Source organism: Wyeomyia smithii, chromosome 1 (genome assembly GCF_029784165.1).
Source record: "Wyeomyia smithii strain HCP4-BCI-WySm-NY-G18 chromosome 1, ASM2978416v1, whole genome shotgun sequence".
NCBI lineage: Eukaryota > Metazoa > Arthropoda > Insecta > Diptera > Culicidae > Wyeomyia > Wyeomyia smithii.
Genome location: NC_073694.1, coordinates 51,029,276 through 51,056,178, shown reverse-complemented (window position 1 = coordinate 51,056,178; position 26,903 = coordinate 51,029,276). Strand labels below are relative to the sequence as shown.

At 41.7% G+C, this 26,903-nt stretch overlaps 1 protein-coding gene across 3 annotated transcripts in view; it reads left to right on the top strand.

Annotated features, from left to right (window-relative positions):
- LOC129728746 (serine/threonine-protein kinase 32A) overlaps nucleotides 1-26,903 on the top strand; it is a 302,204-nt gene that overhangs the window by 262,443 nt on the left and 12,858 nt on the right. For all 3 annotated transcript variants that reach the window (XM_055687205.1, XM_055687202.1, XM_055687211.1), the window contains exons 8-9: nucleotides 21,656-21,781; nucleotides 22,368-22,549. In XM_055687205.1, coding sequence (XP_055543180.1) covers nucleotides 21,656-21,781; nucleotides 22,368-22,549 — 308 coding nt within the window. The remainder of the gene's footprint in view (nucleotides 1-21,655; nucleotides 21,782-22,367; nucleotides 22,550-26,903) is intronic.

Here is a 26,903-nt window from a genome sequence, read left to right as displayed (position 1 = left end):
ACTCCCGGCGGTGGTGGTTGGTTGATGAAGGATGCTGACCAACGAGCATTTGGAGTCTTCTAGGATAGGATCCTGCGTTCAATATTTGGTTTAAACTGAAGAATGGAGTGTGGTACAGGCGCATGAACCACGAGGTATGCCAAGCATACCAACATGCAAGTTGATAGAAAACGGCAGGTTATAGTGGGCTGGCCACGTACAGAGTTCTGGAACTAGCAGAAAATGCATCCGATGGAGCACTAAAAATCCATACCACCTTGACAGACGTATTTTGTGAATCTAGAAACAGCTTGCAGCAAACCACTAGTCATCGTAAAGGGCAACCCGGATTCCTTATTTTAGCCGTTGACGTACCACCTTGAAGGTTATCCTTGAGACTATTTTGCAGATGGTCCTGATATGCGTTGATCCGATAATCGTTCAGTTGGTTGTTTAGTTTGGTTGTTGGTTGTATTTCGAAGTGTATAACTTTTTGTTTCAGGTATAAAAATTGATGAAATTCTTTTTACATGTGTACAACTTCGTCATGATCTATCACATGGTTATTGCGGCGGCTGTCAAGCTAGAAGCGCTTCGGCAACAAATTACGGGCCAGGATAATCCAGGTCAGTCCTACAGGGTGATGAAAAGACAGTTGGGAACCGACCATTCGACTATGTCTAGTGTAATGGGGAGCTCCGTAGCCGCAAGGTTACAGAGTCCGCCTTGGTAAACGGATGGTCGTGGCTTCGAATTTTAGTAGAATCAGGTCATTTGGTTGCCAAAGGACTTTAGCATGGGTTTATTCTCAGGCTTCCCACCAAGTACCTTTCCTTCAATCTGAATTCTACAGTACCTCTGTTGACACTCTTTCTAACAAAAATAAGTCCCTATTATAATGGAACTGGTGTGAGTAACGTATGAAAGTTCTCTCCAGGAAATTGTAACTAGGCGATATTCTTAGGAGGGACAGAGGATCGGTATAGTAGAGTAGTAAGCTTGAAACGGAAAGGTAAAACTTACACACAAGCACGGATATGAATGATAAGCGTATCATTTACTTCAATAGTGATACTGCCAATAATATGAAGTGCGGAGTACAGAAAACACTTGGGCAATATCACAATAGATCTAATCTCTAGTCGCAGTGATGAGCCAACACAGGAAAAAAATTGTCCAGTGTGATAATATCATTCAAGGAGACTCAGACTACCCAGTGGTGAGCTGGCAGCGGAAGAGATCACTTCAAGCGCAATCTGAACCTTGCGGTTCGTGACGTGACAAAAAAGGTCAATTTTTTCGTCTGGTTCGTCTAACAGACAATAAAGCGGATCAGATGTCATGTCTTTATGGAAAAGAAGGCTACTAACAGTATTTTACAGCGGACACCTAGCTGATCCCTGGCCTGAGTTTTTCATCAACAAGACCCGTCTAGATGTTCCGGAAACAGAAGGTCGACAAACTTGTAGTGATCTGTAGGTGCGGAAAATCCAGGAAATTAAGAAGAATGCCTCCAGGAGCGCCTTTATGAGACCTCCGAAACTCCGGAGGTGACTCGCTGTTATGGATGAATCTGGCATGGTGCCATTATGAGGAACCAGTGCCCAGTGGGGAATCGCTGGCCATCAGCCAAAAAAATTTTTTTTCTTTAGCTGTTTCATAATATTTTTCCTTTATTGCTATAACATTCAAGGGTCTAAATCCAAAATTTAAGAGCAATAGCATAAAATCTGTTCGCTGTAGCGCAAAACTGCGCAAATTGTCACTTTAGTGAAGGAAGCGATAGCAGATTTTTTTAGTTTTTATTTTTGAAGTTGAAATTTTATCCGGGATTAATTTTAATCATATCCATGATACCCCATTAATGAAAATTTATGATACCGTACTCAATCCGTAAGGATAAAATATAAATTTGGGTAAAAATCACAAAATTTATTAATGAAAAGTTTCAAAATAAGTGTTAAACAAGAAAACAGTAAACAAATCTTTATGAAATTTTAACTATGTCAAACTTTATCACTTTCTGCAAATTTAAAGTAATATCAAAAACATTCAGCCCTTTTCAATTTAGGATCAATAAATTCGCTAAACTTATTGAAGTGTCAAATAGTAGCAGCAAATTCATACCATCGAACTCCGGCTAACAATAGCCCGTTTGAAGATTGTTTTTGCTTCGCACTCGTTTGCATACAAAAGTAAAGCACACATTTTGCTTTATGAGAACAAGTTTTCTCGTCGCTTTCTGCACCTTTTCGTATTCCTTTGGAACGTTGTGTCATTCCAGTGTCTTGGTTGTCGAATTCATAAATACGTTGAATTTTATTATGGAGCCTCCAACTTCAGCGGCACCACATAATTCGATGTCTAGTAAGTTGTCAATGCATGGTGTTATACATGTATTTAAATGTTCTCTTTCAACCATAGAAACCGGATAAGGATAGATAGGAAGATATATATATATATATATATATATATATATATATATATATATATATATATATATATATATATATATATATATATATATATATATATATATATATATATATATATATATATATATATATATATATATATATATATATATATATATATATATATATATATATATATATATATATATATATATATATATATATATATATATATATATATATATATATATATATATATATATATATATATATATATATATATATATATATGATATATATATGAAACAATTAAACATCGAAAATTACAAATTACTAGAAGAAATGAAAATTGCAACGAAAGACATTTATCCTCTTGATAAGTATAATGAACTTGATAAGTATAATGAAGTATAATGATTTAAGCGATCACATATATATATATATATATATATATATATATATATATATATATATATATATATATATATATATATATATATATATATATATATATATATACATATATATATATATACATATATATATATATATATATATATATATATATATATATATATATATATATATATATATATATATATATATATATATATATATATTTTTTTTTTTTTTTTTTTGTTTTCTTTTTTTTTTGTTTCAGGTGGAGGGGAAATTTGCATCCAAACCCCTGAGGTGACCAACCTCAGGGAGTGTGGGGTTGGTTTGAATCAGTGACCGGACCCACTAAAACCCCTCCAGTCTCCAGCCCATAATACTCCCCGGGACCACCGCTAGGTATTGCTTCGGGGAGCGGCTTTTGTGCTCTGTGCACCCTCTTGGTTCTATAGATCTCTTTGCTAACTTAGCTAACTAACCTGGAGACTGGCCGTTAGCTAACACTGGCGTGTCGGTGGTCAACCTGTCGCCTGTTTTGCAATTCTAAAACTATTTGAGAGGCGGCTGTACAAACCGCCCTCCAAATGTTTGGGTCTTCACACTTCCTCCGAACTAGGTTGTCCGGAGTGGTGTCTGGCCCGCTCACTACCATCATGTCGCTCCGCGCATGCACAAAACGAGGGCACACGAAGAAGACATGCTCAGCAGTTTCTTCCGCATCCGCGCACTCGGGACACATGGGGGACCCCGCATGCCCGAATCTGTGTAGATACTGCCTGAAGCAACCATGACCTGACAGAATCTGTGTCAAGTGGAAGTTAACTTCTCCATGGTGCCTCCCGACCCATGCGGATACGTCCGGAATAAGTCGATGCGTCCATCTACCCTTTGCGGAATTGGACCATTCCTGCTGCCATCTGATCATCGAGAATGACCTTCTGGTGCCTCGTATACCCCTTGTGTCACGTTGATCGAAGCATTCTACGTCCTCCTTAATGGCTATGCTGATAGGCATCATGCCGGACAGGACGCAGATTGCGTCGTATGACACTGTACGGTACGCGCTCACAACCCTCAGGCACATGAGCCTGTAGGTACTTTCCAGTTTTCGACGATGACTGTTGGTACCTAACGCTTTGGACCACGCTGGTCCACCATACCTAAGTATGGACGAAACCACGCTGGCAAGAAGTTTACGCTTGCTGCCATATACCGCTGAGCTATTGGACATCATTCGAGATTGTCCTGCAGCGGCCGTTGAAGCCCTCTTACAGGCATAGTCGACGTGACTCTTAAATGTGAGCTTATCGTCAACCATAACCCCCAAGAGCTTCAAGGAACGCCTTGAGGTAATGGTGCAGTCACCGACTCTGACCACCGCCTGTTGCTCTAATTTGCGGTTGTTCACAACCGTAACCTCCGTTTTATGGTGCGCTAACTCCAGTTTCCTAGAGTGCATCCAGTCTTCGACCTTGCGTATGCAGTGCGCGGCCGTCAACTCGACCTCTTCGATCGACTCGCCGTAGACCTCTAGCGTGATGTCGTCTGCGAAACCGACGATCACAACCCCTACAGGGAACTTTAGTTTCAACACCCCGTCATACATGACATTCCACAACACCGGGCCCAGGATGGAACCTTGCGGTACCCCTGCGGTGATTGGGACGCACTTCTGACCCTCCTCCGTGTTGTAAACTAGTACCCAATTCTGGAAATAATTTTCCAAAATCTTGTACAACGACACCGGTACGTGGATGCTCCTAAGCGCGAGCGCTATGGAGTCCCAACTGGCGCTATTGAATGCATTCTTCACGTCAAGCGTGACGATTGCGCAATAGCGAATGCCCCAACTCTTACGCTGGAGTGCTACCTCTGCCGTCTTGGTGACAGAGAGAATAGCATCCAGCGTGGATCTACCTTTCCGGAAGCCGAACTGGTTACTTGCCAGACCGTTTACACCCTCTGTGTACTTCACCAGTCTGTTGAGGATAATCCTCTCAAGCACCTTGCCCGTAGTGTCCAGCAGACAGATAGGTCTGTATGCCGATGGGTCCCCTGGCGGTTTCCCAGCCTTCGGCAACAGCACCAATCTCTGTCGCTTCCACCTGTCCGGAAAGAGGCAGTCATCCAGGCACTTCTGCATGACTGCTCGAAATAGATCGGGGGCCACTTTCATGGCCGTCCTGATGGCCAAGTTCGGGATTCCATCCGGTCCCGGTGCCTTGCTCACCTTTAGGGAGTTGGCGATCACGATGAGTTCCTCATTCGTAACCCTTACCTCCTCCACAACCTCTGCACGGCTGCCGTCTCTCACGGATTGGATGCCCGGCAGGTTGGCCGACCATCCCTGGTCTGTGTCTGAGATACTGGAACGTCGGACGTGAGACTCAGCAACCGGAGGCCAAGGATTTGGCTCGTGTCGTGGAAAGAGTCCCTCGATGATACGCTCCAGCATCGCTGGTGATCGCTCTGAAGGCGCCAACACGCCTTTGGTCTTCGCCATTACGACTCTGTAGGCGTTGCCCCACGGATTCGTATTGGCACTCGCGCATAGCCTATCGAAGCAGGCCCTTTTGCTCGCCTTTATCGCACTTTTAAGCGCCGATCTTGCAGAACCGAATACTACACGGCGCTCTACCCTCTGTGCATCGGTACGTGCACGTTGCAACATCCGTTTTGCACGGAGGCACGCGCTACGGAGGTCCGCTATCGCGTCGGTCCACCAGTATACCGGTGACTTACCATTCCTAGGTTGGCGGGTCCTAGGCATGGTGGCGTCGCACGCCCGCGATAATGTGGCAACTAATAGGTCAGCACTCGGGCGGAGCCAACTGCCCCCCTCGCGCTCTCTTCTCATTGCTTCTGCAAATACCTCGGCATCGAAATGCGATGTCTTCCACCCGCGGACGGTCGGAGTATTGGCTCTACCCGTCGCCTGCCGCCTCACGTTCTGGACTACGCTATAGCAGACCGACTGGTGGTCACTATAGGTGTAGCCATCGTCTACCCTCCAGTTCACGATCAGTCCTGGGCTGGAGAACGTCACGTCGATCTGCTGAATGTACACTTGGTTCCAACGTTGGCCAGATCTAGGTTGAGCTTTGCCAAAGCTTCTAACAAGATCTGACCCCTCCGGTTCGTGCGGCGGCTTCCCCACTCAACAGCCCAAGCGTTGAAGTCGCCCGCCACTACTAACGGTGTTAGTCCCGTCAGCTCCATAGATAACAAATCGACCATCTGGGTGAACCTTTCGATAGACCAACGCGACGGAGCATAACAACTGCAGTAGAACACTCCGTCCACCTTGGCAACCGCGTATCCTTCATTTGAGGTTGACACAACCTCCTGAACCGGGAACTTGCTGGTCGTGCATATGGCCGCCGTACTGGACTTATCTGCAACCCAATTACCGTTTCCGGGAGGAATGCAGTAGGGGTCCGATACGATTGCGATGTCCGACCGCGACTCAGACGCTGCTTGGTATAGCAGCTGCTGTGCCGCATAGCAATGATTCAGGTTCAATTGTGTCACCCTCACGCCCGTGGTTTCGTGGCCGCCTTACCGGCTGGGAACCGTGGGCCTCCCATAAAGTGCTTGGCGTCCCGTTTTCCAGTACATACCAAGCACTTGGGAGGCTCCCCGCAGTCTTTAGCTTTATGGCCAGCACCACCACAACGCCTACATAACTGGCTCCTATCGGGCCCCTTGCAGGTCCAGGACTTGTGTCCTCCTCGAAACATCTGAAGCAAACGTCCGGCTGCTGGAGTATGCTCAGGGGACATACTGACCAGCCAACCTTAAGTTTGGCTTTCTTCAGGGCCAGAGTTGCATCGGCCGATGCAAGCCGGAAAGTGGCCACCTGGGTCCCCGCTGGACCCTTTCGGAGGCGAATTACCTCAGTGGCTACTTCTACTCCGCACTTCTCCTTGAGGGCCTGTGCAATATCACACCTCTCGGTGATTTCATCCAGGTTTTTGAGCTGGAGAGTCACCTCTGAGGTGAGTGCCCGAATTTGCACATCTTTCCCGAGGACCTGCTCGGCTACCGTCTTGTAGGCAGCGCCCTTGTTTTTAGCATCCTTACGGAGCTCAAGGATCATCTCGCCGGTGCGAGAACGACGGATGGTCCGCACATCCGCTCCCAGATCCTTGAGCTGGGTTTCGCCTCTCATTTTCTTCAAGACTTCGGAGTACTTGGACCCCTCCGTTTTGAGTATGAGGGCGTCGCCCCTGCTTCGCGCCTTCTTTCCCATTTTTGGACGATTTGTCGCCTTCTCGTCGTTGCGCTTGCTGTCTTTTTGGCGCTTCCTTCCTCCCACGGTAACCCAAGGGTTTCCCGTAGCTGCCACTTCGGCAGACTTTTCGGCGGACTTGGAGGCCGTTGGTGTGCTATCTCGCGGGCTTAGCACAACCAACCGTTTCTTGCTGTTCTCGGGGGCTTCCCCCGGAGACTGCCTTGCTCTTTTTGCGGCTGACCCGGAGGCGCAAACCGCTGCAAACATGCAGGTGTCCGTTTGAACCGACTTCGTCGCCCTTCCGGTCACCTCCGTTGCATTCTTCTCTGCAGCCACCGCTCTTGCCTTGAGCTCGGCGTGCTCCTTCTTCGCAGCATCGACGGAGGACCGAAGCATGTAGAGAGCCTGCTTCAGGTACTTCGTCGTGTTGGTGCGACTTTTCGCAAACTCGATTATGGCATCGAGCTGCTCCGACAGCGCTACTACCTTCGGTAGCGTGTCTCGCTGTCTTCCGACCGCCTTTATCAACAGTGGACCAGCCACTGCGATGTCTTGCGTCGATCCGGTAGGCGTACTGCCTTTGCCGTTTTCGCAGGCGTCCTTTACTGCATCCATCTCCGCCTTTCTCGGCGGAGACCTCTGGATGCCTCCTCGTGCAAACGGGTTTTTCAACCCATCTGCGCCCAATTGTTGATCTTCATTATTACTGTTCATTTTTGTTAAGTGGGTCCCCCTTCCAGCCGCTATCCTTATCCATACTGGAGTGGTCGTCTATCTGGTCCCATGGTAGTCTATGCCGAAGCAGTGAGGCCATGGCTAGGGGCGGCTGCCATAGTGCCTTATGAGCAACTATGACACCCCCGACCGGCGCAAGTCAGGAAAGGACATCTGATCCCACTCCTGCCCGGTTCCCACCGGGCAATGAATTTGGAACGTACTGGAAGGCCTGCCAGGTTTTACGGGACGGAGACCCCTGCACCGGTTGTTGTCTCGCCGTTTCAAGCCGTTGTCACACGACCTTACTAAGGGAGCTCGGCGCAGGTGCCAGCCCAGAATCGTGGTACGAAAACGAAATCCGACTCTTATCATATGGCGTTGCGACCAGTTACCGTAATTGGGAACTTACTGGCATCAATCCCAATGGGCGAATTAGTGCATTTGGGCGGTGGGAGCTGCTTCCGGATAATGTGGCTTTTGTGAGAATTCGGCGGCCCAATGCCTGAGTCTCACCACAACCTAGGCTAGCTCTCGCTGATGGTCCGGGACTGCGTTCTTGCAGTTAGCACTTCCGTGGCCTACGGTAATCGCCAAATACCGACCCGTGGTGGCATACAGCTCTGCCAATGTTATGTTATGTTATGTTATGTTATGTTATGTTATGTTATGTTATGTTATGTTATGTTATGTTATGTTATGTTATGTTATGTTATGTTATGTTATGTTATGTTATGTTATGTTATGTTATGTTATGTTATGTTATGTTATGTTATGTTATGTTATGTTATGTTATGTTATGTTATGTTATGTTATGTTATGTTATGTTATGTTATGTTATGTTATGTTATGTTATGTTATGTTATGTTATGTTATGTTATGTTATGTTATGTTATGTTATGTTATGTTATGTTATGTTATGTTATGTTATGTTATGTTATGTTATGTTATGTTATGTTATGTTATGTTATGTTATGTTATGTAATGTTATGTAATGTTATGTTATGTTATGTTATGTTATGTTATGTTATGTTATGTTATGTTATGTTATGTTATGTTATGTTATGTTATGTTATGTTATGTTATGTTATGTTATGTTATGTTATGTTATGTTATGTTATGTTATGTTATGTTATGTTATGTTATGTTATGTTATGTTATGTTATGTTATGTTATGTTATGTTATGTTATGTTATGTTATGTTATGTTATGTTATGTTATGTTATGTTATGTTATGTTATGTTATGTTATGTTATGTTATGTTATGTTATGTTATGTTATGTTATGTTATGTTATGTTATGTTATGTTATGTTATGTTATGTTATGTTATGTTATGTTATGTTATGTTATGTTATGTTATGTTATGTTATGTTATGTTATGTTATGGTATGGTATGTTATGTTATGGTATGTTATGTTATGTTATGTTATGTTATGTTATGTTATGTTATGTTATGTTATGTTATGTTATGTTATGTTATGTTATGTTATGTTATGTTATGTTATGTTATGGTATGTTATGTTATGTTATGTTATGTTATGTTATGTTATGTTATGTTATGTTATGTTATGTTATGTTATGTTATGTTATGTTATGTTATGTTATGTTATTTTTCTACACACAGGGTAAGAAGATTACGGTTGCTCCGATCACTAAAAGCATCAAGCAACTTTTGTAATTCTAAACAGTCTCCAAAACAGGCTATAATCCGAAAGATTTTTACATCGTCTGCGAAGAGAAGTCGTGTACCTCGCGGTAAAATTGTAGCAACGTCGTTAATAAACAGTGAAAAAATAAAAGTGGACCCAGATTGCTTCCTTGCGGCACTCCAAAAGACGTTGTAAATGGCTCGGAATGTGACGACCCAAGACTGACAACTCTGCCGGTCAGGTACGAACGAAACCATCTCACGAGCATGGCGGAGCAAGGAGGATGTCATGATTAACACGATCGAATGCAGCCTTGAAGTCCGTGTACACAGCATTCCCACGTCCATTGAGCGAAAACACAACGAAAAGAACTGCGACAGATTGGTTGTGACGGATCTCTTAGGATAAAAACCATGTTGGTCACTAGAAATATAGTTTTTGCACGATGAAAACAGCACTGTTCTGACGACTGTTTCGAAAACTTTGGAATAGGCACATGTAATTCCTTGGTAATTAGCTATGTTGCACTTGTCCCCTTTTTTGTGTATCGGTGTGAGCAATGAATTTTTCCAACTAGAAGGAAACAATCCTTGAGAGATAGATTAAACAGCTTTACAAGAGGCGCCACCAGTTCGTTCGATCAGCTTTTCAACAAAGATGGCGGGATCCCGTCTGGCCCAGGACAAGTGGAATGTTCCAGCTTTCGAATTTCACCTATAACGTGCGCTGCTGTCACTTGGAAAACTCCACAATCGAAACTCTCCTGCGTAGTATCGCGCATTGCAGCGCCAATCTGATCTGGCATAGCAACTGAAGACGAAAAAGCGGCTTTGAAATGTTCAGCAAATAATTCGCATTTAGAAGAAGCTGTGCTAGCAGACAAATTATGTAATGTTCAAGTTTAATATATTTTATTTTTTCTGTTATGTGTTGTGTGTTTTTTATTTTGTATTTTCTGTTTATTTATTTTCTTTTTTCGAAACAATAAAATTTCATGTACTTAATGTAAGTTACTCTACACTTCTTTTTTTTTATTTTATTCTTCTTTGAATTATATTTTCCAAATACATCTATCGTTCCATTTATGTTTTCTATATTTGTTTTATTTCCCGGTTCTATTTTAAGGAAATATTTATTTATAATTTTTTCATATGAACTTATCTATTGTTTTTTTTTTTTTTTTTTTTTTGTTCACACAATATTTATTTGACACGGTACCTATCTATTGTTGTTACCGGATATATACTTTTGTTCTATAGCGTGTAGTGTCACTTGTTTAAGTATTTGCCTAATTAAGAGGTCAACTTTTCCAATTACTACTAGTACTACAATTAAAGAGGGATGAAGGAGCGAGCATCAGATTCGGAATTCGCTTTAGTGGGGTCCCCTTGTCAGTAGTTCCAAAAATGTTTCCGAAGAATTCCAAAATTAACTCATTAATTGATCTTTAGAATATACTACCTCTCTTGTCAAATCGATTCTAGTGTATGTTCTGAGAGAACTAAATTTCAGTTTCGGGTTAGGATAGCTGGAGTTCGGGAACCAATTTGAGCTGTAAACAGCAAACCAATCAAGTGTGTGCTGTTTTTTACAGTTGAATTATTGTGAGCTGTGATCGGGTAGCAATGAGATGGAAAATAACTTAAGCTTCATAACTAGAGTTAAAAACTTACACACAAGCACGGATATGAATGATAAGCGTATCATTTACTTCAATAGTGATACTGCCAATAATATGAAGTGCGGAGTACAGAAAACACTTGGGCAATATCACAATAGATCTAATCTCTAGTCGCAGTGATGAGCCAACACAGGAAAAAAATTGTCCAGTGTGATAATATCATTCAAGGAGACTCAGACTACCCAGTGGTGAGCTGGCAGCGGAAGAGATCACTTCAAGCGCAATCTGAACCTTGCGGTTCGTGACGTGACAAAAAAGGTCAATTTTTTCGTCTGGTTCGTCTAACAGACAATAAAGCGGATCAGATGTCATGTCTTTATGGAAAAGAAGGCTACTAACAGTATTTTACAGCGGACACCTAGCTGATCCCTGGCCTGAGTTTTTCATCAACAAGACCCGTCTAGATGTTCCGGAAACAGAAGGTCGACAAACTTGTAGTGATCTGTAGGTGCGGAAAATCCAGGAAATTAAGAAGAATGCCTCCAGGAGCGCCTTTATGAGACCTCCGAAACTCCGGAGGTGACTCGCTGTTATGGATGAATCTGGCATGGTGCCATTATGAGGAACCAGTGCCCAGTGGGGAATCGCTGGCCATCAGCCAAAAAAATTTTTTTTCTTTAGCTGTTTCATAATATTTTTCCTTTATTGCTATAACATTCAAGGGTCTAAATCCAAAATTTAAGAGCAATAGCATAAAATCTGTTCGCTGTAGCGCAAAACTGCGCAAATTGTCACTTTAGTGAAGGAAGCGATAGCAGATTTTTTTAGTTTTTATTTTTGAAGTTGAAATTTTATCCGGGATTAATTTTAATCATATCCATGATACCCCATTAATGAAAATTTATGATACCGTACTCAATCCGTAAGGATAAAATATAAATTTGGGTAAAAATCACAAAATTTATTAATGAAAAGTTTCAAAATAAGTGTTAAACAAGAAAACAGTAAACAAATCTTTATGAAATTTTAACTATGTCAAACTTTATCACTTTCTGCAAATTTAAAGTAATATCAAAAACATTCAGCCCTTTTCAATTTAGGATCAATAAATTCGCTAAACTTATTGAAGTGTCAAATAGTAGCAGCAAATTCATACCATCGAACTCCGGCTAACAATAGCCCGTTTGAAGATTGTTTTTGCTTCGCACTCGTTTGCATACAAAAGTAAAGCACACATTTTGCTTTATGAGAACAAGTTTTCTCGTCGCTTTCTGCACCTTTTCGTATTCCTTTGGAACGTTGTGTCATTCCAGTGTCTTGGTTGTCGAATTCATAAATACGTTGAATTTTATTATGGAGCCTCCAACTTCAGCGGCACCACATAATTCGATGTCTAGTAAGTTGTCAATGCATGGTGTTATACATGTATTTAAATGTTCTCTTTCAACCATAGAAACCGGATAAGGATAGATAGGAAGATATATATATATATATATATATATATATATATATATATATATATATATATATATATATATATATATATATATATATATATATATATATATACATATATATATATATATATATATATATATATATATATATATATATATATATATATATATATATATATATATATATATATATATATATATATATATATATATATATATATATATATATATATATATATATATATATATATATGATATATATATGAAACAATTAAACATCGAAAATTACAAATTACTAGAAGAAATGAAAATTGCAACGAAAGACATTTATCCTCTTGATAAGTATAATGAACTTGATAAGTATAATGAAGTATAATGATTTAAGCGATCACATATATATATATATATATATATATATATATATATATATATATATATATATATATATATATATATATATATATATATATATATATATATATATATACATATATATATATATATACATATATATATATATATATATATATATATATATATATATATATATATATATATATATATTTTTTTTTTTTTTTGTTTTCTTTTTTTTTTGTTTCAGGTGGAGGGGAAATTTGCATCCAAACCCCTGAGGTGACCAACCTCAGGGAGTGTGGGGTTGGTTTGAATCAGTGACCGGACCCACTAAAACCCCTCCAGTCTCCAGCCCATAATACTCCCCGGGACCACCGCTAGGTATTGCTTCGGGGAGCGGCTTTTGTGCTCTGTGCACCCTCTTGGTTCTATAGATCTCTTTGCTAACTTAGCTAACTAACCTGGAGACTGGCCGTTAGCTAACACTGGCGTGTCGGTGGTCAACCTGTCGCCTGTTTTGCAATTCTAAAACTATTTGAGAGGCGGCTGTACAAACCGCCCTCCAAATGTTTGGGTCTTCACACTTCCTCCGAACTAGGTTGTCCGGAGTGGTGTCTGGCCCGCTCACTACCATCATGTCGCTCCGCGCATGCACAAAACGAGGGCACACGAAGAAGACATGCTCAGCAGTTTCTTCCGCATCCGCGCACTCGGGACACATGGGGGACCCCGCATGCCCGAATCTGTGTAGATACTGCCTGAAGCAACCATGACCTGACAGAATCTGTGTCAAGTGGAAGTTAACTTCTCCATGGTGCCTCCCGACCCATGCGGATACGTCCGGAATAAGTCGATGCGTCCATCTACCCTTTGCGGAATTGGACCATTCCTGCTGCCATCTGATCATCGAGAATGACCTTCTGGTGCCTCGTATACCCCTTGTGTCACGTTGATCGAAGCATTCTACGTCCTCCTTAATGGCTATGCTGATAGGCATCATGCCGGACAGGACGCAGATTGCGTCGTATGACACTGTACGGTACGCGCTCACAACCCTCAGGCACATGAGCCTGTAGGTACTTTCCAGTTTTCGACGATGACTGTTGGTACCTAACGCTTTGGACCACGCTGGTCCACCATACCTAAGTATGGACGAAACCACGCTGGCAAGAAGTTTACGCTTGCTGCCATATACCGCTGAGCTATTGGACATCATTCGAGATTGTCCTGCAGCGGCCGTTGAAGCCCTCTTACAGGCATAGTCGACGTGACTCTTAAATGTGAGCTTATCGTCAACCATAACCCCCAAGAGCTTCAAGGAACGCCTTGAGGTAATGGTGCAGTCACCGACTCTGACCACCGCCTGTTGCTCTAATTTGCGGTTGTTCACAACCGTAACCTCCGTTTTATGGTGCGCTAACTCCAGTTTCCTAGAGTGCATCCAGTCTTCGACCTTGCGTATGCAGTGCGCGGCCGTCAACTCGACCTCTTCGATCGACTCGCCGTAGACCTCTAGCGTGATGTCGTCTGCGAAACCGACGATCACAACCCCTACAGGGAACTTTAGTTTCAACACCCCGTCATACATGACATTCCACAACACCGGGCCCAGGATGGAACCTTGCGGTACCCCTGCGGTGATTGGGACGCACTTCTGACCCTCCTCCGTGTTGTAAACTAGTACCCAATTCTGGAAATAATTTTCCAAAATCTTGTACAACGACACCGGTACGTGGATGCTCCTAAGCGCGAGCGCTATGGAGTCCCAACTGGCGCTATTGAATGCATTCTTCACGTCAAGCGTGACGATTGCGCAATAGCGAATGCCCCAACTCTTACGCTGGAGTGCTACCTCTGCCGTCTTGGTGACAGAGAGAATAGCATCCAGCGTGGATCTACCTTTCCGGAAGCCGAACTGGTTACTTGCCAGACCGTTTACACCCTCTGTGTACTTCACCAGTCTGTTGAGGATAATCCTCTCAAGCACCTTGCCCGTAGTGTCCAGCAGACAGATAGGTCTGTATGCCGATGGGTCCCCTGGCGGTTTCCCAGCCTTCGGCAACAGCACCAATCTCTGTCGCTTCCACCTGTCCGGAAAGAGGCAGTCATCCAGGCACTTCTGCATGACTGCTCGAAATAGATCGGGGGCCACTTTCATGGCCGTCCTGATGGCCAAGTTCGGGATTCCATCCGGTCCCGGTGCCTTGCTCACCTTTAGGGAGTTGGCGATCACGATGAGTTCCTCATTCGTAACCCTTACCTCCTCCACAACCTCTGCACGGCTGCCGTCTCTCACGGATTGGATGCCCGGCAGGTTGGCCGACCATCCCTGGTCTGTGTCTGAGATACTGGAACGTCGGACGTGAGACTCAGCAACCGGAGGCCAAGGATTTGGCTCGTGTCGTGGAAAGAGTCCCTCGATGATACGCTCCAGCATCGCTGGTGATCGCTCTGAAGGCGCCAACACGCCTTTGGTCTTCGCCATTACGACTCTGTAGGCGTTGCCCCACGGATTCGTATTGGCACTCGCGCATAGCCTATCGAAGCAGGCCCTTTTGCTCGCCTTTATCGCACTTTTAAGCGCCGATCTTGCAGAACCGAATACTACACGGCGCTCTACCCTCTGTGCATCGGTACGTGCACGTTGCAACATCCGTTTTGCACGGAGGCACGCGCTACGGAGGTCCGCTATCGCGTCGGTCCACCAGTATACCGGTGACTTACCATTCCTAGGTTGGCGGGTCCTAGGCATGGTGGCGTCGCACGCCCGCGATAATGTGGCAACTAATAGGTCAGCACTCGGGCGGAGCCAACTGCCCCCCTCGCGCTCTCTTCTCATTGCTTCTGCAAATACCTCGGCATCGAAATGCGATGTCTTCCACCCGCGGACGGTCGGAGTATTGGCTCTACCCGTCGCCTGCCGCCTCACGTTCTGGACTACGCTATAGCAGACCGACTGGTGGTCACTATAGGTGTAGCCATCGTCTACCCTCCAGTTCACGATCAGTCCTGGGCTGGAGAACGTCACGTCGATCTGCTGAATGTACACTTGGTTCCAACGTTGGCCAGATCTAGGTTGAGCTTTGCCAAAGCTTCTAACAAGATCTGACCCCTCCGGTTCGTGCGGCGGCTTCCCCACTCAACAGCCCAAGCGTTGAAGTCGCCCGCCACTACTAACGGTGTTAGTCCCGTCAGCTCCATAGATAACAAATCGACCATCTGGGTGAACCTTTCGATAGACCAACGCGACGGAGCATAACAACTGCAGTAGAACACTCCGTCCACCTTGGCAACCGCGTATCCTTCATTTGAGGTTGACACAACCTCCTGAACCGGGAACTTGCTGGTCGTGCATATGGCCGCCGTACTGGACTTATCTGCAACCCAATTACCGTTTCCGGGAGGAATGCAGTAGGGGTCCGATACGATTGCGATGTCCGACCGCGACTCAGACGCTGCTTGGTATAGCAGCTGCTGTGCCGCATAGCAATGATTCAGGTTCAATTGTGTCACCCTCACGCCCGTGGTTTCGTGGCCGCCTTACCGGCTGGGAACCGTGGGCCTCCCATAAAGTGCTTGGCGTCCCGTTTTCCAGTACATACCAAGCACTTGGGAGGCTCCCCGCAGTCTTTAGCTTTATGGCCAGCACCACCACAACGCCTACATAACTGGCTCCTATCGGGCCCCTTGCAGGTCCAGGACTTGTGTCCTCCTCGAAACATCTGAAGCAAACGTCCGGCTGCTGGAGTATGCTCAGGGGACATACTGACCAGCCAACCTTAAGTTTGGCTTTCTTCAGGGCCAGAGTTGCATCGGCCGATGCAAGCCGGAAAGTGGCCACCTGGGTCCCCGCTGGACCCTTTCGGAGGCGAATTACCTCAGTGGCTACTTCTACTCCGCACTTCTCCTTGAGGGCCTGTGCAATATCACACCTCTCGGTGATTTCATCCAGGTTTTTGAGCTGGAGAGTCACCTCTGAGGTGAGTGCCCGAATTTGCACATCTTTCCCGAGGACCTGCTCGGCTACCGTCTTGTAGGCAGCGCCCTTGTTTTTAGCATCCTTACGGAGCTCAAGGATCATCTCGCCGGTGCGAGAACGACGGATGGTCCGCACATCCGCTCCCAGATCCTTGAGCTGGGTTTCGCCTCTCATTTTCTTCAAGACTTCGGAGTACTTGGACCCCTCCGTTTTGAGTATGAGGGCGTCGCCCCTGCTTCGCGCCTTCTTTCCCATTTTTGGACGATTTGTCGCCTTCTCGTCGTTGCGCTTGCTGTCTTTTTGGCGCTTCCTTCCTCCCACGGTAACCCAAGGGTTTCCCGTAGCTGCCACTTCGGCAGACTTTTCGGCGGACTTGGAGGCCGTTGGTGTGCTATCTCGCGGGCTTAGCACAACCAACCGTTTCTTGCTGTTCTCGGGGGCTTCCCCCGGAGACTGCCTTGCTCTTTTTGCGGCTGACCCGGAGGCGCAAACCGCTGCAAACATGCAGGTGTCCGTTTGAACCGACTTCGTCGCCCTTCCGGTCACCTCCGTTGCATTCTTCTCTGCAGCCACCGCTCTTGCCTTGAGCTCGGCGTGCTCCTTCTTCGCAGCATCGACGGAGGACCGAAGCATGTAGAGAGCCTGCTTCAGGTACTTCGTCGTGTTGGTGCGACTTTTCGCAAACTCGATTATGGCATCGAGCTGCTCCGACAGCGCTACTACCTTCGGTAGCGTGTCTCGCTGTCTTCCGACCGCCTTTATCAACAGTGGACCAGCCACTGCGATGTCTTGCGTCGATCCGGTAGGCGTACTGCCTTTGCCGTTTTCGCAGGCGTCCTTTACTGCATCCATCTCCGCCTTTCTCGGCGGAGACCTCTGGATGCCTCCTCGTGCAAACGGGTTTTTCAACCCATCTGCGCCCAATTGTTGATCTTCATTATTACTGTTCATTTTTGTTAAGTGGGTCCCCCTTCCAGCCGCTATCCTTATCCATACTGGAGTGGTCGTCTATCTGGTCCCATGGTAGTCTATGCCGAAGCAGTGAGGCCATGGCTAGGGGCGGCTGCCATAGTGCCTTATGAGCAACTATGACACCCCCGACCGGCGCAAGTCAGGAAAGGACATCTGATCCCACTCCTGCCCGGTTCCCACCGGGCAATGAATTTGGAACGTACTGGAAGGCCTGCCAGGTTTTACGGGACGGAGACCCCTGCACCGGTTGTTGTCTCGCCGTTTCAAGCCGTTGTCACACGACCTTACTAAGGGAGCTCGGCGCAGGTGCCAGCCCAGAATCGTGGTACGAAAACGAAATCCGACTCTTATCATATGGCGTTGCGACCAGTTACCGTAATTGGGAACTTACTGGCATCAATCCCAATGGGCGAATTAGTGCATTTGGGCGGTGGGAGCTGCTTCCGGATAATGTGGCTTTTGTGAGAATTCGGCGGCCCAATGCCTGAGTCTCACCACAACCTAGGCTAGCTCTCGCTGATGGTCCGGGACTGCGTTCTTGCAGTTAGCACTTCCGTGGCCTACGGTAATCGCCAAATACCGACCCGTGGTGGCATACAGCTCTGCCAATGTTATGTTATGTTATGTTATGTTATGTTATGTTATGTTATGTTATGTTATGTTATGTTATGTTATGTTATGTTATGTTATGTTATGTTATGTTATGTTATGTTATGTTATGTTATGTTATGTTATGTTATGTTATGTTATGTTATGTTATGTTATGTTATGTTATGTTATGTTATGTTATGTTATGTTATGTTATGTTATGTTATGTTATGTTATGTTATGTTATGTTATGTTATGTTATGTTATGTTATGTTATGTTATGTTATGTTATGTTATGTTATGTTATGTTATGTTATGTTATGTTATGTTATGTTATGTTATGTTATGTTATGTTATGTTATGTTATGTTATGTTATGTTATGTTATGTTATGTTATGTAATGTTATGTAATGTTATGTAATGTTATGTTATGTTATGTTATGTTATGTTATGTTATGTTATGTTATGTTATGTTATGTTATGTTATGTTATGTTATGTTATGTTATGTTATGTTATGTTATGTTATGTTATGTTATGTTATGTTATGTTATGTTATGTTATGTTATGTTATGTTATGTTATGTTATGTTATGTTATGTTATGTTATGTTATGTTATGTTATGTTATGTTATGTTATGTTATGTTATGTTATGTTATGTTATGTTATGTTATGTTATGTTATGTTATGTTATGTTATGTTATGTTATGTTATGTTATGTTATGTTATGTTATGTTATGTTATGTTATGTTATGTTATGTTATGTTATGTTATGTTATGTTATGTTATGTTATGTTATGTTATGTTATGTTATGTTATGTTATGTTATGGTATGTTATGTTATGGTATGTTATGTTATGTTATGTTATGTTATGTTATGTTATGTTATGTTATGTTATGTTATGTTATGTTATGTTATGTTATGTTATGTTATGTTATGTTATGTTATGTTATGTTATGTTATGTTATGTTATGTTATGTTATGTTATGGTATGTTATGTTATGTTATGTTATGTTATGTTATGTTATGTTATGTTATGTTATGTTATGTTATGTTATGTTATGTTATGTTATGTTATGTTATGTTATGTTATTTTTCTACACACAGGGTAAGAAGATTACGGTTGCTCCGATCACTAAAAGCATCAAGCAACTTTTGTAATTCTAAACAGTCTCCAAAACAGGCTATAATCCGAAAGATTTTTACATCGTCTGCGAAGAGAAGTCGTGTACCTCGCGGTAAAATTGTAGCAACGTCGTTAATAAACAGTGAAAAAATAAAAGTGGACCCAGATTGCTTCCTTGCGGCACTCCAAAAGACGTTGTAAATGGCTCGGAATGTGACGACCCAAGACTGACAACTCTGCCGGTCAGGTACGAACGAAACCATCTCACGAGCATGGCGGAGCAAGGAGGATGTCATGATTAACACGATCGAATGCAGCCTTGAAGTCCGTGTACACAGCATTCCCACGTCCATTGAGCGAAAACACAACGAAAAGAACTGCGACAGATTGGTTGTGACGGATCTCTTAGGATAAAAACCATGTTGGTCACTAGAAATATAGTTTTTGCACGATGAAAACAGCACTGTTCTGACGACTGTTTCGAAAACTTTGGAATAGGCACATGTAATTCCTTGGTAATTAGCTATGTTGCACTTGTCCCCTTTTTTGTGTATCGGTGTGAGCAATGAATTTTTCCAACTAGAAGGAAACAATCCTTGAGAGATAGATTAAACAGCTTTACAAGAGGCGCCACCAGTTCGTTCGATCAGCTTTTCAACAAAGATGGCGGGATCCCGTCTGGCCCAGGACAAGTGGAATGTTCCAGCTTTCGAATTTCACCTATAACGTGCGCTGCTGTCACTTGGAAAACTCCACAATCGAAACTCTCCTGCGTAGTATCGCGCATTGCAGCGCCAATCTGATCTGGCATAGCAACTGAAGACGAAAAAGCGGCTTTGAAATGTTCAGCAAATAATTCGCATTTAGAAGAAGCTGTGCTAGCAGACAAATTATGTAATGTTCAAGTTTAATATATTTTATTTTTTCTGTTATGTGTTGTGTGTTTTTTATTTTGTATTTTCTGTTTATTTATTTTCTTTTTTCGAAACAATAAAATTTCATGTACTTAATGTAAGTTACTCTACACTTCTTTTTTTTTATTTTATTCTTCTTTGAATTATATTTTCCAAATACATCTATCGTTCCATTTATGTTTTCTATATTTGTTTTATTTCCCGGTTCTATTTTAAGGAAATATTTATTTATAATTTTTTCATATGAACTTATCTATTGTTTTTTTTTTTTTTTTTTTTTTTTGTTCACACAATATTTATTTGACACGGTACCTATCTATTGTTGTTACCGGATATATACTTTTGTTCTATAGCGTGTAGTGTCACTTGTTTAAGTATTTGCCTAATTAAGAGGTCAACTTTTCCAATTACTACTAGTACTACAATTAAAGAGGGATGAAGGAGCGAGCATCAGATTCGGAATTCGCTTTAGTGGGGTCCCCTTGTCAGTAGTTCCAAAAATGTTTCCGAAGAATTCCAAAATTAACTCATTAATTGATCTTTAGAATATACTACCTCTCTTGTCAAATCGATTCTAGTGTATGTTCTGAGAGAACTAAATTTCAGTTTCGGGTTAGGATAGCTGGAGTTCGGGAACCAATTTGAGCTGTAAACAGCAAACCAATCAAGTGTGTGCTGTTTTTTACAGTTGAATTATTGTGAGCTGTGATCGGGTAGCAATGAGATGGAAAATAACTTAAGCTTCATAACTAGAGTTAATCTCATAAATAAATTTGTCTGACGGCGTTCGATTTATGATTCTAATTCTCGGATGTGGTTGAGCCAATATTTAATTAAAATTACTGTTTCATATTTTTTTACGTTTAAAGCAGGTATTACACGAAGCAAATATTTGCTATTTTTGGTACGGATTTTATTTTGTGCAAACAAAATTCGTACCAAAAATAGCAAATATTCGCTTCGTCTAATACCTGCTTAAGATCTTTAAAAAAACGCACCTTCAGTTCATTAGTGGATATTCTCTTCAGAGTGTCCTAACGATCCAATAAAATCTGGAAAACGTTCAACTCAAAAAAATTTCAGACAGAATCTAAAAATATCTCCAAAATCACTGTTGCTTGGCTGTGAGAGAAATTAAATTAACCAATTATGCCCTTCGTTTTCTTTGCTGCTTCGGCTCTTCGGCGTAATTTGCTTCCCCCCGAAGAAAGGGTGCCGGTTTTTAATTGTGTTTTTCTTTCTTCTCTTCCTTTCCTAGGACACGCACATCTGACCGACTTTAACATCGCAACCCGTTTACCCCCGGACGGTCTAGCCTGCAGCATGTCCGGGACGAAGCCGTACATGGCTCCGGAAGTTTTTATGTGTGCCTTAGAGGAGATCGGTGAGTGTGGTGTGTAAAGGGAGGAACCAGAGCGGTGACAGCAAAGGACGAAGACTATATTAATATATATATTTTATTAAACGAGCACAGCTCAGTATAAAGGAGGGCTGTATAAAAGTAGCAGGAAATACTTGAACCAAGGCGATGACACATGATCCCGGGAGGCCTACAAATGAAGGTCACATGTGTGTCTGTCTGTGTGTGCATGTTGTATGTGTGTTTGGTTGCTCAAGTATTTCGAGGCGAGAGAAAAGGTGTTTGGGGTGAGTTAAGTTCAAGCTTATGGAAAATGAATGGTCCCCAAGATGATGGCATATCTTGGGGATTGAAAGCGTAATAATTCCGAGAAAATGATGACGAATAAAGCAATTTACTATGGAATTGCTGTATGTCGAGTGAAAAAGTGTGCACTTAGTGGAGATTTTACTTCAAAAATTTCCCCAAAGTCACTGAAGGCCCCGGGCGTAATTTTAGGCATCAACATAAATCAAGACTGTTTGAGTGTAAAATGCATAAATTACTTTTCATTTCCAAATTAGAGAAGAACTGTTGAAATGTTTCTCTGTCTTTCTATCTTCCCACACAGCCGGTTACAGCTACCCAGTGGACTGGTGGTCGTTGGGGATCGTTGCATACGAGATGCGCTCCGGCATGCGACCGTTTGTGGTGCATTCCGCAACACCACTGGTCGAGGTGAAAAACATCTTGAACACTCAACCGCACTTCCCGCGTCACTGGAGTGACAAATTTATCGATCTGCTTAGTAAGGTGAGCTGCGAATTACGCCAATCCTTTGTTTGTGCTTGTATTTCATATCGCTCTTTATCCTTGTACCTGTAAAGAAACAATTAAATCCTACCAGAGTCGCACTCTGTGCCACATCGGAATGCTGTCAAGCGATGGTTGCAACTCCTGGCCTGCACTAGTGACACCGAACTTAGTTTTGTTTTTTTTCCGGAAGCTAAAGTTGCATGGCAACCGTACACATTTCCACCTCGCGGTACGTCACAAGAGTGAAACCCGAGCCACGCGAGTAAAACCGGCACTTTTTTGCGCAAAGTACCGACAACAGAAATGCAATTATCAGCAATTATCTTCAATTTTGCGCTGGTAAAAAATGATTTCACTTGCTCCGACTGGCAGCCGGCTCTACCCGTAATGGCATTTCCGAGTCCGGGCATTGGGTGGTAATGTTTCGTACCTTCCATTTGTTTCGTTTCACGACACTCGGACTCGGTGTTGCATTCGAAAGCTTTCCATTGTTATTGGGAAAACACCTGAGCGAGTTTCGAATTTAATAATTGCAAATTGGATATCATCACCAAGTTCAGCAATTTAATTGATTGTGGCTGTCGCAGTTGAGCAATCCATTATTCTTCTTGTTTTGCAATACGTCATTTCGTTATATAACAATTAAAACAATAAATTCGGACATTTTCACTGCTCTGTTCAATTACCTAGAAAAAGTCTGCTCTCGTGTTGAAAACATTCTGGATTTGTTACAACAAAACAGAACAATTTTAAGCAACACAGGGTAACTTCAATGTCGTTTTTTTATTTGTGTGAAGCTATGCACAGGTGTTCCTATGCACAAAGGATGTATGCTAGGATAATAATAGCATTAGCTATTAGCATTTTTTATCACGACCGTTTGTTGAAAAAGGTTTATGCAAAAATTGGTATTGATGATGAAAACACTTTTAGTGCCAGTGACGTCTTTAGTAGTTCTGTTCTTCCAAGAAAAAAACCTAAATTAATCCACCTAGTGGTGCAGAAACCTTTGTTATACTAACTAATTGTATACTTAATGGGCCAGTTAATCAAAAATCGTATAGCAACGTAAATCCAATTTCAATTATGAATAAAATGAATTCATAAGATAATTTTCAGAAGGTGAATCAAAGACGACCTTTGAACTATAGCTTGACGTGATTTTCGCAAATATTATGGATGTTATCACTGGAGTATATGAGTCTTATTTTTTCAATTGAGAACTAATTTTTAAATGCTGGATAGAAGCAACATATTTTTTTTTAAATAAACAGAAACAGTAAACAGTGAATAGTAATAGATAACAAAGATGCTGATTTCATACTAGAACAGCAAATATGTATGTTAGTTCGAGGTAGTTCTAATATTTTTATTCCCCATAATCCAGGTTTGAATTCCACATTCGCATTATTTTCAAAAATCGCAGGACCTAGAATTATGAAACAGCATCAAGTCTTTTTTACGAATTGAAGCAAACTTCGACCAACCTCAGCATCAGCATTACAAAGGAAAAAAATATAACTATTGACGAAAGTTGTCAATTCAATTCTATCTCAAATGTATAATCTGAAAATGAAGGTTTTCGCGACATTTGGGAGATTTGGATTTTCGGAGTGTAGACGAGAACATTATTCTTTTCGAAGGCCTGGGCTGTACGATAAAATCCGGAATAAAGACTTTAGAAAACTTCCTGCGATAACGAGAAATGGAATAACATGTTTGCACTTTGTCTTAAATTAGTAACCAATATTTATATCTTATATAAGCGTAGTGTATCATATCATAGGAATAAGTGACTTTCCACCTGCGCACACTAGTAAACGTGTATAGCCATGTAAAGTTGCTTCAGTTTCATCCAAACTATAAATGATCGCATCTCGATGTTCACAATTTTTTAAATTCTTGGTCACGAGTTAAAAGTATATTAGAACCTAATATTAAACATCAAATAAAAGTTCAACTGAAAAATTTTCCAGCTGTTCAAAACGAAGCATTGCAAACAAAACAGCGATTTTTTGTGTTTTCTGCATCTGCAATATCTGCAAAAGAAGAATAGAGATGAATAAAAAGCATGGAGAGAGAGATAAATTATCCAGAAAGTAAAACATCCCATGTCTAAAAGCTACTTTGAGCATGCGAACATCAAAATCGGAATATGCGTTCTGTACATAAAAAGGGTGTTTTTTTGTTGTTTTTTTATGTTCGATTTTGATATACTACACATATAAACAACATATTTACACATACATACATACAGGCACACATTCACATACATACAGAAATTGTTCAGTTCGTCGATCTGGGTCGTATTTGATTCCAACCCTGCAGAGTTTGTCGCAGGCCACTTAGAATATATTGTGCATTTTCTTAATTTTGACATTTGAATTTAATTTTGACGTTTGAAAACATTAAATGTAAGCACGTGTAAGCACAGCTCCTTGAGTGAAAATTTTCAATTGCTGCTTCAAAATTGCATATTTTTCCAAATTATGGAATAGTAGGAGGGTGGTATTCAAGACACGACCGCATGACGTTGACTACCGTATTGCACCGCTTCTATTACAAAACTTCGAGGCACCAAAAGGTACCAGTTGCCGATTATTCTTGTTTACTGGTTAGTCCGTTCAGAATTCCAGACATTTCAGTATTTTGCAGTAGCCATGTACTACTAACAGCCACCAGCATTACGGGCAGTGATGCCACATTTTCATCTGTATTTTGGAGCTCAAAAATCTCATCAGGTTGGTAAAATTTGAAAAAAACTGTAAAATAAAATTTGCATATGTACTGGACATATCCTTCTCGAAAAAAATGCAATATAGCTTGTTTAACATTTTTCCGTGATTCATTCATGCACACGTTTATGCGTAGCATATGAATATAATAAAACCTCCGACACGCTCCACCGCATTTGAGTTAATTTATGTTTTTCAACTATATAAAGAAGTTTAATTCACGACCCCATGAAAACCAAAAAAAAACTGAACAAATCTGTATTATTTCCAGAAAATCTGTAATCTGTATATGCAGATATCTGTATGAAAAATACGCAAAAAATCTGTATAAATGCAGATAAATCTGTATATGTGGCATCACTGGCATCACACACAATTTTTCAATATTGTATCTCAAACAATAGTTTGTTTTTGTTACATAAATTAAACCGTAAAATAATTTCTGATCGATTGATGCCAAAACCTCGAAAACCTGATTATAAATGACTGAAAAATAAGCACTCAAAACCTGACCACTTTTCCCTGGTTGAATTACTAGATTTTCAAATTCAGGTGCCTTACTTCGATATAGACGTTAGTCAACGTCAAAAATGCAAAAATTACTCCAATTTTAAAGCCGGATGAGAATCCAGCTGAAGTTTCAAGTTACCGACCAATCAGTTTGCTTTCTTCAATAAGTAAACTGTTTGAGAGAATTATTCTTAACCGAATGATGTCACACATCAACGAAAATTCAATTTTTGCAAATGAACAGTTTGGATTTCGCCATGGGCATTCCACAACTCATCAATTGCTCAGAGTTACTAATATGATACGAGCTAACAAATCTGAAGGTTATTCCACTGGAGCTGCTCTTTAACACATAGAAAAAGCATTCGACAGTGTTTGGCGTAAAGGTTTGATTGCGAAATTGCAAACTTTTAATTTTCCAATTTTCCTAATCAAAATTTTGAAAAATTATCTTACTGATCGAACTCTGCAGGTTGTCTATCAGAATTCAAAATCTGATAGATTTCCTGTCAGAGCAGGTGTGCCTCAAGGTTCTGTCTTGGGCCCAGTCCTGCATAACATGTTCACTTCAGATCGTCCTGATTTGCCTTCAGGATGCACAAAGTCATTGTTCTGCGATGACACAAGCATTTCCGTAAAATGAAAAAGCCTTCGTGTCATATGCAGTCGATTGCAGAAAAGTTTAGATATTTTTTCTTCCTACTTGCAAAAGTGGAAAATCTCTCCCAATGCTTCTAAAACTCAAATGATAATTTTTCCTCATAAGCCTAGGGCTTCTTTCCTCAAGCCAAACAATAATCACGTTGTCAAGATGAATGGGGTTATTTTAAGTTGGTCTGACAAGGTTAAGTACTTGGGACTAATTTACGATAAAAAACTTATTTTCAAAGAGCACATTGAGAGTATACAAGCCAAGTGCATCAAATATACGAGATGTTTATATCCTCTCATTAACAGGAATTCTAAACTTTGTTTAAAAAACAAACTTTTGATTTACAAACAAATTTTTAGACCAGCAATGCTTTATGCTGTATTGATCTGGTCAAGTTGCTGTTCAACAAGAAAGAAAACGCTCCAAAGGATTCAGAATAAAATTCTGAAAATGA